This window comes from Carassius auratus, chromosome 41 (genome assembly GCF_003368295.1).
Source record: "Carassius auratus strain Wakin chromosome 41, ASM336829v1, whole genome shotgun sequence".
Classification (NCBI taxonomy): domain Eukaryota; kingdom Metazoa; phylum Chordata; class Actinopteri; order Cypriniformes; family Cyprinidae; genus Carassius; species Carassius auratus.
In genome coordinates, this window is record NC_039283.1 from 7,637,069 (window position 1) to 7,653,272 (window position 16,204).

The 16,204-nt window shown below is 38.5% G+C and overlaps 1 protein-coding gene, 1 long non-coding RNA gene and 1 pseudogene across 2 annotated transcripts; 2 read left to right on the plus strand and 1 right to left on the minus strand.

The window, feature by feature from the left end:
• Positions 1–1,973: 1,973 nt before the first annotated feature.
• On the plus strand, positions 1,974–3,896 carry LOC113059632 (tumor necrosis factor receptor superfamily member 4-like). The gene is made up of 5 exons (XM_026228172.1): positions 1,974–2,020; positions 2,278–2,389; positions 2,579–2,681; positions 2,780–2,908; positions 3,049–3,896. The coding sequence occupies exons 2-5, from the start codon at positions 2,330–2,332 to the stop codon at positions 3,261–3,263; spliced, it is 507 nt and encodes a 168-aa protein (XP_026083957.1). The 5' UTR covers positions 1,974–2,020; positions 2,278–2,329; the 3' UTR covers positions 3,264–3,896.
• A 5,259-nt stretch (positions 3,897–9,155) lies between these two features.
• Positions 9,156–11,001, plus strand: LOC113060020 (uncharacterized). The gene is made up of 2 exons (XR_003278181.1): positions 9,156–9,310; positions 9,666–11,001. It is a non-coding gene; the product is annotated as an uncharacterized LOC113060020 (long non-coding RNA).
• LOC113060019 (C-Jun-amino-terminal kinase-interacting protein 3-like) overlaps positions 10,368–16,204 on the minus strand; it is a 33,680-nt pseudogene continuing 27,843 nt past the window's right edge.

A 16,204-nucleotide genomic window follows, 5' to 3' on the forward strand; every position in this document is an offset into this window, starting at 1 on the left:
TTAATTTTTATTAGATTTATATATATATATATATATATATATATATATATATATATATATATATATATATATATATATATATATATATATATATATATACAGAAAATTATTGTATGTTTCCCTGAAGAAAAATAAAGTACAATTTACCTTGATCTTCAAAGTGAGTGCTCTCTTGAGCACTCAGTGCATTGTGTTTCCTGCTGGAGCATCAGTGAATGAGTCCCTTAATTGTCTTCAGTGTGAAAAGATGGATCACAACATTTTACAGCCCCTGCTAGAAAGGGTTCAAATATGCCCTGCAGGCATACAGTATACCGTAAAACAGTCAACAGAACCGTTTTTGTCATCATTTACTCACTCATGTCATTCCAAAACTGTATGACTTTCTCTTTTCTGTGGAACTTTAAAGAGGTTCTGGGACTTTTTTTTGTGTGTGTGTGTTTTTAAAAACTCAACCCTGTTTATTTGGACCTTGGGGTGGCCAGAATTATTACTGTTTGGATTTCATTGATGAGAACTTCTGGTGAAATTGGACTACATTTTTGTTGAGTTGTGTAATTTTAATTATTTTATTTTTATTTATTTATTGCTTGTTGTTGTTTTTTTTCTATTCTTAAGTTCCAAATTAATGAATGTTCTTGATGGTTCTGTCTATTTGTGATTTGTAATGTGTGGAAAATCAATAAATATAGAGTAAAAAAAAAAAATCAACACTATTAAATAAAACAATGGAAAATTAGTAAACAATAAAATGATGTAGTGAATTAACAGCAGACTCCAGGGCCCAGTTTATGCCGGGACCCCTCTCTGACCACACTAGTGGACCTCCCCAGGTTGGCAAAAGCAAAATTCCTACAATTATATTTTATTTCAGAAACAATTTATTAATTCTGTATCATCACTCAATCATGATGTTTTGATGTCCATTTTATTTGTTTAGCACCTTTCACAATACACTTTGTTTCGCTTTACAGAAATGCATACTGTTATTCTTTATAATACCTTAATGCTTTATAGCCCACATTTAGCACATTATATAGAAAAAAGATTAATGTCAGTTAATAAGCTATGTTATAAAAATAAAGGTTAATGTGACTTTGAGGTCTATCCACAAATGAATGAAAAAATGCTGGTTCTTGTCATTTGAAATGATTTTTTTATTTTTTATTTTCATGAATATGATGAGACCAATGACCCACAATGTCTCAAGATCTGCCTTAAGTTTAAAACAAATTAGTATTTACTGTTAACAAAAAGATATTGACGAAAAGTGATCCTTTCTGAGCAGGAACTTTTGTGGTATTGCTGGCTGGAGAGATTGACTTCCTTCAAACCTCATTTTACTGGAAGAAGTCACATTTGGTATATGGTATATTCAGTACATTCCCTTTGGCCAAAACTTGTAATAAAAAAAAAAAAAAAAAAAAAAAAAAATGCTTTTACTGAAAATGTATGGCATTTTTGGGAATGAAATGTCTGAGGCCAGTTACAATACAAAACCATCATTGGGGTCAAAATAAATACAAATCTTAGAGTTTCTATGCATCTTTTTATTAATTTAATAACTGGTAGGCCCTATTTAGTTGATAATTAATTAGCCATTTACAATATTAGAGATGTTAGTGGAACAGAAGTTTAAGTGTATTATCCTTTATTCTGCAATAGTGTACAATAATGAATCTCACAAGGTTTACAATGAACTGTTTTGATGGCTCATGATTCCCTTATACACAATTTAAGTCACATAAAAACTAGACGTGATTCACTGAAAGTTTATATTACTGGTGCTAAATTCCTCTTTTTCTAAGGGAAGGTTTTTTCCCATTCAATTTCTAAGCAGTGATGTCTAAATCAGAAGTGGTTTACTGTTTTGTTATTGCGAAATTTTTCGAAACGGCATGGTCATAGTAAAACGATGACTAATGCTGTCGTCTAATATAAAAACCTGAAAGGACTTCCATTCCATTCAGGCATTTGAGGCATTTAGGAGCGACTCTACATTAGATCCTGGTGGACAGAGGTAAAGTCATGGGCTCTTCTTTACGTCATTTCTATAGTTCTACAAATATATTCATATTATATTGAGATACAGTTATATACTAACTATATCTCACACAAAATGTAACATCTAACTGGATAAATTACATATATATATACGTGTTGCCGCATATATAATTACAGATTTTAAACATTTGTATGTCCTGAAAAACCTATGTATCTTGTATGTTTTGTTTATGACAATTTAATGAAATATATACTTCACTGGTTTTCTTTCAGAATTTCAGTTATCCTTTTCCCAGAAGGGTTGATTACACACATTATAAGAGCCATGTTTCACAGCCAAGGACAACATTTGAGGAAACTCCTGCCTTGTGTTTTGTTATCATTGGTGAGCAGTTTTCAGAGTTCCCATGTATGTCCATAGTGATTCTGTTATCAGTCACAGAACAGATATTTGGCTTTTGTTTTGAGGCTAAACCACAGTTTCAAGGGTTAGCTCAGTGATGACATCATCCAGTTAAGCAATAACAAGCCAAAAGTTCAATTGCAGTTGTAAACTATTCATCTTTTACCACAGATCGTAGGCGTTATGACGGAGCAGCGCAGCGTCAGCAGCAAAAGGGAGTGTTCTAAAGACGAATACTGGAACAACGGGCTCTGCTGTGACAAATGTGCTCCAGGTACGATGTCTGAAATCTTGAATCAATAGCATCGGAGCAACGGCTTTTCAGAGGAATATACTGTTTAATCTCTTCATCTATCATGTATTATTCTTCAGGGTATAAATTGATAAGGAAATGCGATAGCATCATGGCATCGCAATGTGAGAAATGTTCGGAAGGGACATACCTAGAAAAGATGAACTATTTCCCAAACTGCTTCAGATGCGAGAAATGCACCAAGCGGCGTAAGCATATTACAATTTAATTTTCATTTGACAGTTACAGCGATGAACTTAAAATGTCATTTAGGTATATGCATATCTTGCTGTGTTGATTTTGTTTAGATCTTCACTGTTTTTTTTTTCTTTGGCTGTTTCTCTGACAGATGCTGAGGTGATTTCACCATGTACACCCCAAAAAAACACAGTTTGTGGATGTCAGCCTGGATACTACAAAAGGGTCTTCGATCAAATTTCATGGGATTGTGTGCCCAATAAAAGGACTGTTTCTGAAGCTATTAGAGCTCTGCTACCCAAACCGAGCCCAAGCCCCATGTTGGGTTCAGGTTCAGGTCGGGTCGGGTCGGGCTCGAGTTTGTAGCTAGAGTAAAATATGAAGTATGCTGCTATCACGGACACAAGTCAGGAGCGTAGGGGACAGGGGGGCATGCATTGGTGGAGTAAGGTGGTCAGGTCCCCCTAGGCTGCTCTTTGTGTGAGCCTCCACCTTAATCATTATGTTTTTACTGGAGAAATGTTAGTGCAATTCATGGTCCACACACATATAGAAAGGTGAACTGGCATGCAAACACACACACACAAACACACACACACACACACACACACACACACACACTGAGACAGCCAGGGAAACCTTAGTTTTCCTTATGAGAATGCTACCCTGAAGTATTGCTAAAGATCACAGATCTACCTCCAGCATGAACAAATACCTCTGACAGAAGTGGGATTCTTTTTGGGGCAAGATGAGTCCGGATCCTATGGGAACTAGGCTATACTTTCCCAGTATTTTCAGCTGAATGTTTGAAGTTGCCTTATTAAACACAATGTAATATATTTAATAGGCCTAAATTAGTTTTTAAATTATCATCGTGGTCAAAAGTTGACTGAAAATGTATCGAATATGATAAAAAAAAAAAGAATTGTGAAGAACGTTTGTACATATGTCAATCATCTTTGTAATACATTGCATTGTACATATATATTTTTTTTAAATAAAGAGTGCAAACTGATATTTACATGGATTTTTGTGTATATTTCTTCTGCAGATTTGGCATCTAGCTACATAAAACAGCAATGTTTTTTCCTCCTCAGGTGTGAGCTCCAAATAGTCTATACTAGAGACATATAGTCTAAATATTTAGGTTCAATATTCAATTTAATGAAAGAAAAATTATTTTCTGACTAATACGTTTTTTCTTATTTTAGTGTTCATTTAGCCTGCATGTAAGCTTGTTAAAAAGCTTTTTTTTTTTTTAAGAACTAGGCCTACATTTCTTAATTTCCTGAAAAAGACTATTTCCTCAAACAAGAGTCAATGAGTGTTTTGTCATTTAATCCTCGTACAATTTTACGTGAATGGTTTTGGTTTTAGTTTTGAGAAACGTTATCTGGTTTTCAGGAAATCTCTTGAATCGGAGTGAATGGTGTGGAATGAAACCGCAAAAAAACCCAGCGTCACATCCGCTAATGTTTAAGGCTTGCTGTGATTTTGGGGAAAGTTTATAATGTTATACCCATACCTTTATCTCCGTCAACCTTAGCCTACATGTTTGTTAGATAATTAGCAATTGCATTCAGGCTTTAACATATTGTTTTCAAATGCTTTATTTCTTGATCGTTAAATAGGTCCCTTTAAAATTACTATATTGTGCTTGGCATGTCGTTTACCATTTTTATAACCACAGGAATCCTACCATAGTTTAACTATGGTTAATTTTATGGTTACCATGGAATAATCACATGGAATAATACCATGGAATAATCATATTAAAACCATGTTTGTTTGTTTTTTATTATATATATATATATATATATATATATATATATATATATATATATATATGTATATATATATATATATATATATATATATATATATATATATATTATAAGTGAACAGTACAGTAGCCATCTATTCACACACAAAACTTTGTATTGATTTGATTGCTCGAAAAAAAATCCATCACTCATATTTCTTTTAATTAATTAATCAATTATAAATCTGAAAATTTCCACACAGAAATGTGTGTACAATATGTACAATAAACATCTCGGTTATGTATGTAACCACGGTTCCCTGAATAGGGAACGAGATGCTCTGGTGACGTCACCATATGGGAATACCTCTCTGTGTGACGAATGTCTGAAGCCCTATACCATCCCGCCAATCCTATTGGCCTAATAGCACTTGGCACCGCCCTACGCATGCGTACGCATCGTATACCTGAGTGCGCGCGCTATTTCGCTCAGATTTCATGAACTGAAGAAATGCTATCAAGGTATGGAACCGCAGCATCTCGTTCCCTATTCAGGGAACCGTGGTTACATATGTAACCGAGATGTTCCCTTTCATAGGTCACTTCGATGCTGCCGTGACATCACCATATGGGAACCCTATACCACAACGCCTGACGTACCTGATAGTTAGAATCCAAGGAAAGCATCTGCTCAAGCGGACAGAACCCGGGAGCCAGGAGCCATCCTCACATCCAGACTGTAAAACTTGATAAAAGTGCTCGATGAGGAACATCTTGCCGCAGCACAGACATCATATATAGAAGAACCACTAAGAAAGCTTATGATGAAGCCACTGCTCTCGTGGAATGAGCTCTAACTCCTAAGGGCGAAGTGAGTCCACGCGGCTCATAGGCTAAAGATATAGTCCCCACCAGCCAATGGGACATGCGCTGCTTTGTGACAGCATGGCCTCTATTTTGTGTCCTAACAGACAAAGCTGGTCGGACTCACGCCATGGAGCTGTTCAATCAACATAAGTCTTCAGTGTTCTGACAGGTCAAAGACTCAGATCTCCTGACCCCGCCTCTGAAGGGGGTAAAGCCTCCAAGACCACTTGTTGAAAGTGAAAAGGGTTCGAAGCGACCTTAGTGACATAAATTGGCCTTGGTCGCAGCAATACTTTCACAGAGCCTGGTGCAAAATCCATGCACGAGGGCGAAACAGAAAAAGCCTGTAAATCCCCAACTCTCTTGAGGGAGGATAAAGCCACAAGAAGAACTTTCTTTAAAGTCAGGATTTTATCCGGTATAGTTTCAAAGGGCTCAAACGGATGCCCTGGAACTCGACAGAAATCTGTTCTGAGACCAAAGAAGAATATTTCTCGCCAGCCTGCACAGGGGGAGAGAGCGTAAACCTCCTTGATGATTCAGATACTACACAACCGCTATGTTGTCTGACCTGAGTAGTACATGACGGCCGATCAGCAGATTCGAGAAATACTGGAGAGCTAGGAAAAACGCCAGTAATTCCAACCTGTTTATGTTAGAGCGTGGGGATCGTGGACGAGAGGCTTTTGCCAACAACAAGGTTTTTGTAATGTCGGCGAGATTAGCCAAGGTGGCGCTCGACCGTTAACATCCCCGTCAAAGAACGGTTGACTGCTTGAGCAGTATGTTTTGTAGCACTTAGCGCCAAATCTGATGCCCCCACAGCTTTTTCACAGCCTCCGGTTGTAATATCTTTCTCGTTAAGAACGGCCATAAAGTGAAGTAAATTTGGCAAGATTAGACACGACTCGACACGCCTTCGATGAGACTTTAGCCTTTAGACTTGAGACGAACTGCGGTCGAGTTCGGCGCGATCCGTTCGGCTAGATAGTTTGTCCACAGCGGCATCGCTGTATAACAGCATTCCGCCATGTCAGCAATGGTGGTGAAACCCACGCCGTTCGTGATGTGTGCTGATTAAGGCTGCTTCCAGGACCTCGAAACCTCTTGGTGGAGGTCCGTGAAGAAGGGTAGTGGCTCACGGGGGGGGATAGTTTATCCACCACACGGGTAACCACTAGAGGTGGGCAGATCGATACTAATATCGATAATATCGATACCAACGTTGGTATCGGTATTGATCGATACCAACGGGAAAATATCGATACTTAAGTTTCAGTTTCTCTCGTTTTGCGACCTGGCTGTGTTTATCAAAATGCTGCTACTGTCACAGAGCAGAGCAAGCTCTCAAGAGTGCTGCTCGTGCTCGACACTGCTCTCCGCCCCTCTACTGTGTTGTACCGTCACGTGACTCACCACTAGCGCTACCACCAGCAGTCAGGCGCGCGCACCGCTCAGCCGCACATTTCTAACAGCAGTCAGTCAGAGGCGGAGAGAAAGAGGAGCGTTGTATGGCTGTATTTTCAGGCCGATCTACCCTTTTTGTGTCAGCTGTGAAAGGGATACTAGTTTCTATATTTAAACTACACATAGTGATGTGCACCAGACTTAATTATTTTTATTATTTATTATTTTATCAATAGCTGATTCTCCAAGAGCAGTGGATATTACAAGGCGCCTATCAGAAATGATTGTGAAGGACCTGCAGCCTCTTTCCATAGTGGAAGATGTCAGCTTCAGGAATTTTGTACAAGGAGAATTTGTTTTACATTGTGAAGTAAAACTTTATGACTTTGTTTAAGAAAAAAAAATCCTGAAAAGAAGTGCACTAAAGAGGAGAAACATTTTTTTATTAACATGCTACTTGAAAAGAGAATTTGTTTTTACTTTTTTTTATATATATATTTGTGAAGTAATCATTTTGTAACTTTGTTTATTTAAAAAAAAAAAAACAGAAGTAACCAAAAGTTGTTTCTGAACAAAAGCTTTTGTAGTACTGATTAATAACCCGAAATGCAAATCACAAAAACAAATTAAAAGTCATGAAAATTCATTTAGATTTAGGTTGAAGACGCATCCACCTTAATTATTAAAAAGTATTGGTATTGGTATCGGTATCGGCGATACTGGCCCTGTATTTACTTGGTATCGGATCGATACCAAATCTAGCGGTATCGCACACCTCTAGTAACCACATTCAACAGCTCACTGAGGAAGGGGAGGCGTGTTTCTCCTGTTCGCTCGGAGGGAGAGAACCGCATGTGCCGGCCAGAGCCTACTCTGAGTCCGAAGCCGCGGTGGACAAACATAGTTTGTAAAAGCAAATCTGCTGATTAACACACTCAAGTGGGGGAGAGCGAGCAAAGTGGAAAAAACTCCAGCGCATCACTGTAGTCATAGTCCAAGCCACACACATCGCCCCAAACCACCACCTCATGTGGCGCCTCGGCGACCGCAGAAGCGTAACGGTGAGGGTTAGACGCGAGGCGACCTATAGAAAATACACTCCAGAGCACAGAACTGTAGCCACAGGCTATCATGGAGAGAACATGTAGAGAGGCTGCTAAATGAACCTCTCATGAGTGAGTGAAATAGCGCACGGCACTCAGGTATACGATGCGTACGCATGCGTAGGGCGGTGCCAAGCGCTATTCGGCCAATAGGATTGGCGGGATGGTATAGGGCTTCAGACATTCGTCACACCGAGAGGTGTTCCCATACGGTGACGTCACCGCAGCATCGAAGTGACCAATGAAAGGGAACATTTAATATGCAACGTTTTTAATAAATATATAATATGCAGCGTTTTAATTCTTTCCCGAATTGTGTAGATAACAACTATTTTTCTTTCATCTCTTCTGACAAATGTTCAGTCTAATCATAATGTGTGCTAGATCAGAGCCAGTTTCTTATTCTCCTCATAACGGAGAAATGTATTTCTGATGTAGCCGAACTAGAGCCCCTCGGGCCAGGATTCTGGATGATTCGCGACAAGTTAAGAATAATGAAGACGGGTCGCAGCTCGCGAGGATGGAGTTAACTTTCATTGAAATGAATTTAGCCTAAATATTTACGCTATTATATCTACTAAGACAAATAAAATGAAGAAATATAAACTATTACATTTTTATATTTTATTAATGGCCCAGACAAAATCATGATTGGCTCTCGCCTGAAGTCCTACTGGGCATTCGCACATCAATATTGCGTCACGCTGAACAAGAAATAATAGGCTTTTTTAGATTTTTTTTTTTTTTTTTAAATATGTTTCATGCGATTAAGTATTTAAATTCAGCATTAATATTCCCAGACACTATGACAGTGCTTTCAGTATGTGATATGTGATTTTTGTCATCTTTCTATAAAAAGGCTACATGTTAAATAATAAAATAATTAAATAATAAATACATAAAAAATGGATGATAAATACACCTTTCGTGCAGAATTAAATAGCAAGCACTTGTGCCTTGTTCATCATATTTATTTGCATATTAAAGCAACAGAACTGAAATTTTAGCATGTTTATTAGAAACCCAGCATGCGAGTGAGAATAACGCAATATACTCCTATCTGTTCCTCTTCGAGAGCTCAGAACTCCGTCTTGACTGCGTTTATTTCCCTCCTCCCCTCACTGCTACTGTCACGTGACACCACCTGTGTGACGTCGCAGCCAGTTTGCAGCGCAGGTGGTAAATCCCGGAAAACACAAACGACCAACATGTTATCTAAATAAAAGAGTATTTCTCGACAGTTTTGCAAGAAAATCTAATTTCTGTGATAAAAGGTAAGTAAAATTATAATCTCTCAGCGTATGCTTAGTTTTCTCTATTTGGGAAGCAGTGCTCGATTATGTAGGCAATTGGTAAAGCAAAACCCGTGCAAGTTGCAACAGGTTTTTTTTCCCAAGCATTTTTCTTCTCACCTAAAAGATATCTTGTTTTATTAACCGTAATAATAAACTTTGCTGTGTTTTATTTTACATCAAGATAGACTATATATTGCTGTAAAATAAAATCCATTGGGTAAGGAGTGGGCTATATTTGTATAGGTGAACACATTGGTAAAATCTAATTTCTTCATACTAGAATTGTGATTATTCTTTAATAATCTTCAATGCTTCTCCCTCCTCGTGTCATAAGGCTGTTCACCATGTCTTCTGGACCTGAGGGTGTTGGGCTGACCCACTGTAAGTGTGTCTTGGTGTTTGCAGTCTTTATGGATCTTCTCGGGGTGTCTGCTATTCTGATCGGTGTCTTCATCCCGCTTGAAGTCGGGGGCCGTGACTTTGGGGATCTGTTGGTGTATTCGGGAGCTCTACTGGTGTTGATGTCTATGGGGGGTTGGGTCATGTGGTACAGTGGGAATATTGAGGGTTTGATATCAGGGAATGAGCTGACACACAAACGCAACGCCGTGGACCGGTTTGCTCGCACCCTTAGTCGTCGCATACGGAAACCCCACCGCATCCACAACACATCCTGACCTCTGACCTCAAGACATGGCTGAGAGCACATACACAGGGCTTAGGAAACCACAAACAAGGCCAAAACCTCAGCTGGAATCTAAGGAAAATGGAATGATAAAGAACGTTTTGCAAGGATGAAGGTTGACGCGGATACAGTATATTGTTACAATGTGGTGTTTGTTACTACTACTATAAAAAATGTATAAAATTGAAGTTATGTTATAGTGTTAATAGCTGTACTGTAGTGCTTCATATATTTTGACAGTTGTACATATGAGCTGATATTTTTTACACACAATTCTGTATTTCTTTTTGCAGCAAAACATTTTGTTGTACAAAACATGGGTGATTAAATTTCAAGCACTGACACATTTTATTTTAAAATTTAACGCAACTTTAGTGCTTTATTTTAATAATACTGAATCACTTTTCAGATCAAAACTCAATTTATAATTATAGTGTGAATGCATTTTACAAAGTTGCATATTTTCATGACACATCTTCCAGTTGACAAAACATTAACGCAACATTAAAGTCACTCTCTCTCTCACTCATTAAATAGGAAGAGCCACACATTCCCCCATTCAAAAAAATACTGCAAAAATGTCATACAGAAGACTACATTCACTTTACAACAAAACATTTGCAATAAAACCTCACAATAAACAATGCAGATTGAAGTATATGCACTATAAATGTAAATTTCACAACATGTAGGTAGTTTGTCAAACATGGTCAGTTTCTTGTCATTTTGAAATTATTTATCTTTGTGCAAGCTTCCAGTTGATCTAATGCACGACAAGCAACCAACTGATTGTGTTCAAAAATACTTAATGTAATGACCAGCAGCATATCAGTTTACATGCATCACTCCTCATGATTTGAAAACAAGAAAAAAACTATATTTATAATTTCTGGCCTAGCATTACAATCAAAACCTGTCTTTGTTATGGCATTTAGGATAATTGTGTACAAAAAAAAAAAAAAAAAAAACATTAACTGGTCAAATACAGAATAAGAGAATTTGAAAACATACATTAAGACTAACACTGGAGAGATCCTGTTGAGCAGTTCTTTAAAAATGAAAGTGCAGAATGAAGATCCAAGTTGTTAATGCTTCACTTTGGCTTTAGCCCTATGATTCCCCTTCAGAGTATCTACAGAAGGGGGCAGAAGAAAAGTAATGCATTGTACTATGCAGGACAATCTTATCCTGATAAAGCTCAAGGACTGTTTGATTGAACAGCTTTTAGTGCTTTCAGAGGGCGGGGCTTGGGACGGAGGGGGTGGGGCTCTGCCAAATAATCATGTGACTTCGTTCTGATCTCTGTAGGACAGACTCACTGGCCCCATCACTTCCATCATCTCCTAAAGAGGAAAAAAGTATTGAATTATCTGCTTATCTTAAAAAAAAAACTAACATTCTCAATGGGAGACTAAAAATATATAAAGTCACAGTATAATAACTGTGCCAAAAGGAAAGTCACACCAATTCGGAAGTTGATGTATCCTTCTCCGCCACTGAGAATGAGCTGAGAGATAGTAACAGCGCCATCTGGTGAACTGGAGGAACTACGGCAGCCTGCATTGATTACGAAAAACAGCAAAAAGAAACAAAGTAATTAAAAACACATTTCTTCTCAATACTGTTGCCAATACTGGGGGGTATTCCAGAAAGCAGGTTATGTGACATACCCGGGTATGTTTAAGAGTAAGTAAGCAGATAACCTCAACTTTGGGTTCCAAAAACAGAGGTAACTTTCAGGGTATGTTAGTAGTCATAGCAACTCACTCTCTAAACTTAGGTTATGTTCCAGGGTTAGTTCACTACAGCGAGCCTTCAATGGGGTGACATATTATTATATAATATTACAATATGTAATATAGCCATTTATAATATATATATATATATATATATATATATATATATATATATATATATATATATATATATATATATTTATATGATATGTTAATGAGGAAGCGCTAATATAAGTAATAAATAAGGTAATATATTATTCTAATATGATTATTTATTTTATTGGCATATATAAGAGTTATCTATAAATTATGTATTAAGAGGTATGCATAAATTATAAAACAATATGACAAGTAAATATAACTTATATATATTTATATATTTTATTTATTACATGTTATATCTCACACATGGAGTGGTATTTTCTATAATGTCTGAATTCTAAATCAAAATACATATCTGATATGACTTAATGTATAATTAGCATAAAACAAATAATACAATTTACATTCTCAAGGATTGGAAAAAAAATTAAATGATTGCACAGCCATCAGTAAGATGGCGATATGCACTAAGCAGGTAAACAACTAATGAACAAAAGAAGAAGAAAGAAACAGCTTGGCGAGCTTTATCTTAGCGTCCGTTTCTATAGTGACTCGTCGATTCGTTGCTCTGTTGAGAATGTCTTGAGTCTTAACCAGGAACATACTCTGAGTTGAATGAACTTACTCCCGGACGTGTTTGTGGAACCACATACCTCGAGTAAGCAAGGTTTGGGGTTAATCAACCGAGAGTTCAGGGTTTAGTTCACGGTAAGTTAACCCTGCTTTCTGGAATACACCCCTGGTCTTCCATCTACTCTTACTGAAAGTAAACAATATTTGTTTTGAACCTGAAGCAGAAATGATGAATTTAACTGCTTGTCGATGGCCATGGTAACAGAGCTGAGCTGAAGCAAGAGAGCAGTATGGTATTGAGCGGGACTCTGAACCTGCCAAAACACAAGACAATGTAGAGCCAAAAAATGTAGAAGTGTCACGATTCAAAACCACTCAAGGATAGTTACTCTTAGCGGGGATTACAGCACTCACTGAGGGACAGGGGAACTGAGAAGATTGCACCACTTCCTGTTCCCACCCACAACCGCTCACTGGCCACAGACAAGGCTGTGATCTGAAGAGGAGAGAGAGACAGGAACGCAGAGCCTGCCAAATGAGACCGATAAATAAACATTAAATACACAATACATCGGTTTCTGCAGGATTTTTAAGACCTTTTTAAAGACCTGCAAAAATAAAATTAATTCCATATGAGAGGGGTACAGGGCAATGTCTATCGTAACATATTAAACCGTGAAATGACAGTGAAAAGCATGATTTACAGTTCAGATACAAGTTTTCACAAAAGGTTTTATAAAATGATAGATACACTTCACATTTCAACCTTTAAATCATTTTTAAAAGAATGGATGAGTCAAAAAGTAGTATTATATTAATTTAAACAATTATTATTGATAAATTATTATATTAATTAACATACATTTTACTGTTTATATTTTTATAATGCATTTTCTTATTGATCCACTAGCTCACATTTAATTGAAATAATTAAAACTAAAGGACATATAAAAGCATGTTTTTCTGTACATTTCAAAAAAAGGTGCATTAAAAGTCAAGAAATCCTTGATTAATATGAATATTTTAATAAAAAATAAGTCTCCAAGAACTATTCAATAAAATCCTAGTGCATTTATTCTATTAAATAACAGCGAATTTTAGTGAATAAAATACCACATTTCAGCTTTGCTGGGGTGGGTAAGTTACACAAAATGTTTTTTTTTATCCTTGTTTCTCAAAAATCCTCAATCTTTATGCTCCATAAACGCATGTGACCGTAAAGATTAAAATTTAACGTGGCATTAAGCACTTTGCATCGTTTAAGCTATTAATTGGTTATTCTACAATAAATTGTATTACAAATTATACTACAAGTAGAAAATACTGTAAATTGATAAACTAATCGGCGTGATGACATTTAATGTCTCCATCCCTTTTAGCAACTTGTTAGCAACCGTCTTTTTTAAGAAATGTAACAGCTTAAAAAAAATCATGAGGGATGTGTTTTATGTTGTAGAATAAAAAGTGAAAGTATCTTGAGCCTGTGTGAACCACAGACCTTATTTAAGGGATTTAACCAAAAACCCATTCAAAATACCCATTGTCTCTGGGATGATGGAGCCGGAAGTAAAAAAAACGCTAACTCGCTTGTGAGGCTTTACCTACAAAGTGACATCTTAGTTCCATCACTCTATACCAGAGGCTGCAGTTTCAGTCTTTTCTTCTTATTTTTAATGTAAGAGCTGGCATGAACTTGAATGTGTGAGGCGATGTCCGCAATCTCCATTTAACCATATTTAGCTGTTCAAAAGAGTTCACTGTGCTGCTGGATGTTGTAAACTAGTATTTATATTATTTTACATTTATCAATGTACTAATAAACACTAATTTGTGTATATATATATATATATATATATATATATATATATATATATATATATAGAGAGAGAGAGAGAGAGAGAGAGAGAGAGAGAGAGAGCCTATATATGTGTGTGTGCCCTTGTTTTTGTGACATATCAGGTCACAACTCGGTATAATGACATGGGTATGACACAGGTATTACAAGAAGACTTTTTTTCAAAACGCTTATAAATCATGCAGAATGAGTTTTTTTGAGAAAGTAAAAATGCATAAAGTTTCCTGTGAGGGTTAGGGTTTGGTGTAGGGCCATAGAATATACAGTTTGTACAGTATAAAAACCATTACTCCTATGGGATGTCCCCACTTTTCACAAAAACAAACGTGTGTGTGTGTGTTCTGAACACAGGGCGTGTGACGCTTCAGTGCAGCAGTGTTGGAGTAGTAGTGCTTGAAGGTCTTGTAGTTCTGCTGGCCACTTTCTGCTTTCAGCTGCTGCCACCGGATAGCCCCTTGTTTTTTCTGGGGCGAAAAGAGGAGCCGAGTGTGTAAGCCTCCTCAGCCGGTACATAGCTTCTCCACTGCCAAGATCTCGTTCACGCCTCCTTGTGGCACACATGGTAACTGGTCCCTTGCGGTTCCAGGCTAAGCTGTACGGGATCTCGGAGCAGCAGTGGGCCCCAGAGACGTGGCATGCAGGCCCATCAGTGAATGGAAATGCCCTGCTGCCCGTCAACCACTGTCCCAGCTATGGGTAAATAGTCCCAACTATGGGCAAATAGCAAAGACCCCAACGGCGGCGCAGGCGGAAGATGGTGGTGTGAGAACCACCACAACGGCTGGGAAGGCGGAAGAAGGCAAACCCCCTGCCACGTGGGTTAACTCGGGAGGGTACAGTGGCCAGGGGAGTAAACCCCGAAGACAAATCTGTACTTGGGGACAGGCATAGGCGGAGTCCAACTGACCGGACCACCGGCAGCCCCCTGCAACTTCCTGCCATACGAAGGTCGTCATGGGTTCCCTCATGCCACTTGAGGTCCATCTGGCAGGAGTGAAGATGGTGGGAGTTAGGTCTGCGCACCCTCACCCTAACCTTAATCCTCACCTATGCGCAAGCTTCTTGCCCCCCCCCATAAAAGTCCTGTGGCGATGTGGAATGGTGGTGGGCACAGGCCAAGGATGTGGCTGGGAGTGTCTAGCCAAACTATGCACAATGGAGTGATGGTCGCTAGGACTGCAGGATGGAGCAGCGAGTCTTTTCGGCAGCTTCCACTGCGACTGAGCAGCCCCACACTGCTCACCCCTGTGATGGGGAAGGACCTGGAAAAGGTGGTCCAAAAATTGTCTGCTCCCCACACTCCGGACAGTAAACCGCAACCGTCGGAGCATCCCCCCCTCGCGGTCGAAAAATTTAAGTGAAAAAAAATAAGCTAAGCATTGCTTCGTGGAACGTTTGTACACTGCTGGACCTGGTCGAAACCCCGGACAGGCCCCACCGCAGGACAGCACTGGTGGCCCTGGAGCTTGCAAGATATAATATCGACATTGCAGCTCTCAGCGAGACCAGACTACATGGGGAGGACTCCTTGACAGAGGTTGGTGCTGGGTACACCTTCTTCTGGAAGGGGGTCCCCGAAGGCATTCGTCGTAATCATGGAGTTGGCTTTGCTGTGAAGTCTAAACTGCTGCAGCGCATTCCGGAAACCCCTATCGGCATCAATGAAAGATTGATGACATGGCGCATTCCCTTGGCAAAGGAACGCTTCGCCACTCTCATCAGTGCATATGCTCCAACTCTTGATGCCGAGTACAACATCAAAGAGGATTTCTATAGAGCTCTTGATTCCATCCTACAGAAAACCCCAGCTACAGACAGAATCATACTCATGGGAGACTTCAATGCTAGAGTGGGTACGGAGCATATGGTATGGAGTAAAGTCATTGGCCAGCATGGTGTGGGGAAAATGAACCGCAACGGGC

Bases quoted from the DNA above. Each gene is read 5' to 3' on its own strand.
- LOC113059632 (XM_026228172.1), top strand. From the start codon at position 2,330: ATGTTTCACAGCCAAGGACAACATTTGAGGAAACTCCTGCCTTGTGTT. The intron at 2,390-2,578 runs GTGAGCAGTTTT...CTTTTACCACAG, and splicing joins CTTGTGTTTTGTTATCATTG to ATCGTAGGCGTTATGACGGA. The intron at 2,682-2,779 runs GTACGATGTCTG...ATTATTCTTCAG, and splicing joins CTGTGACAAATGTGCTCCAG to GGTATAAATTGATAAGGAAA.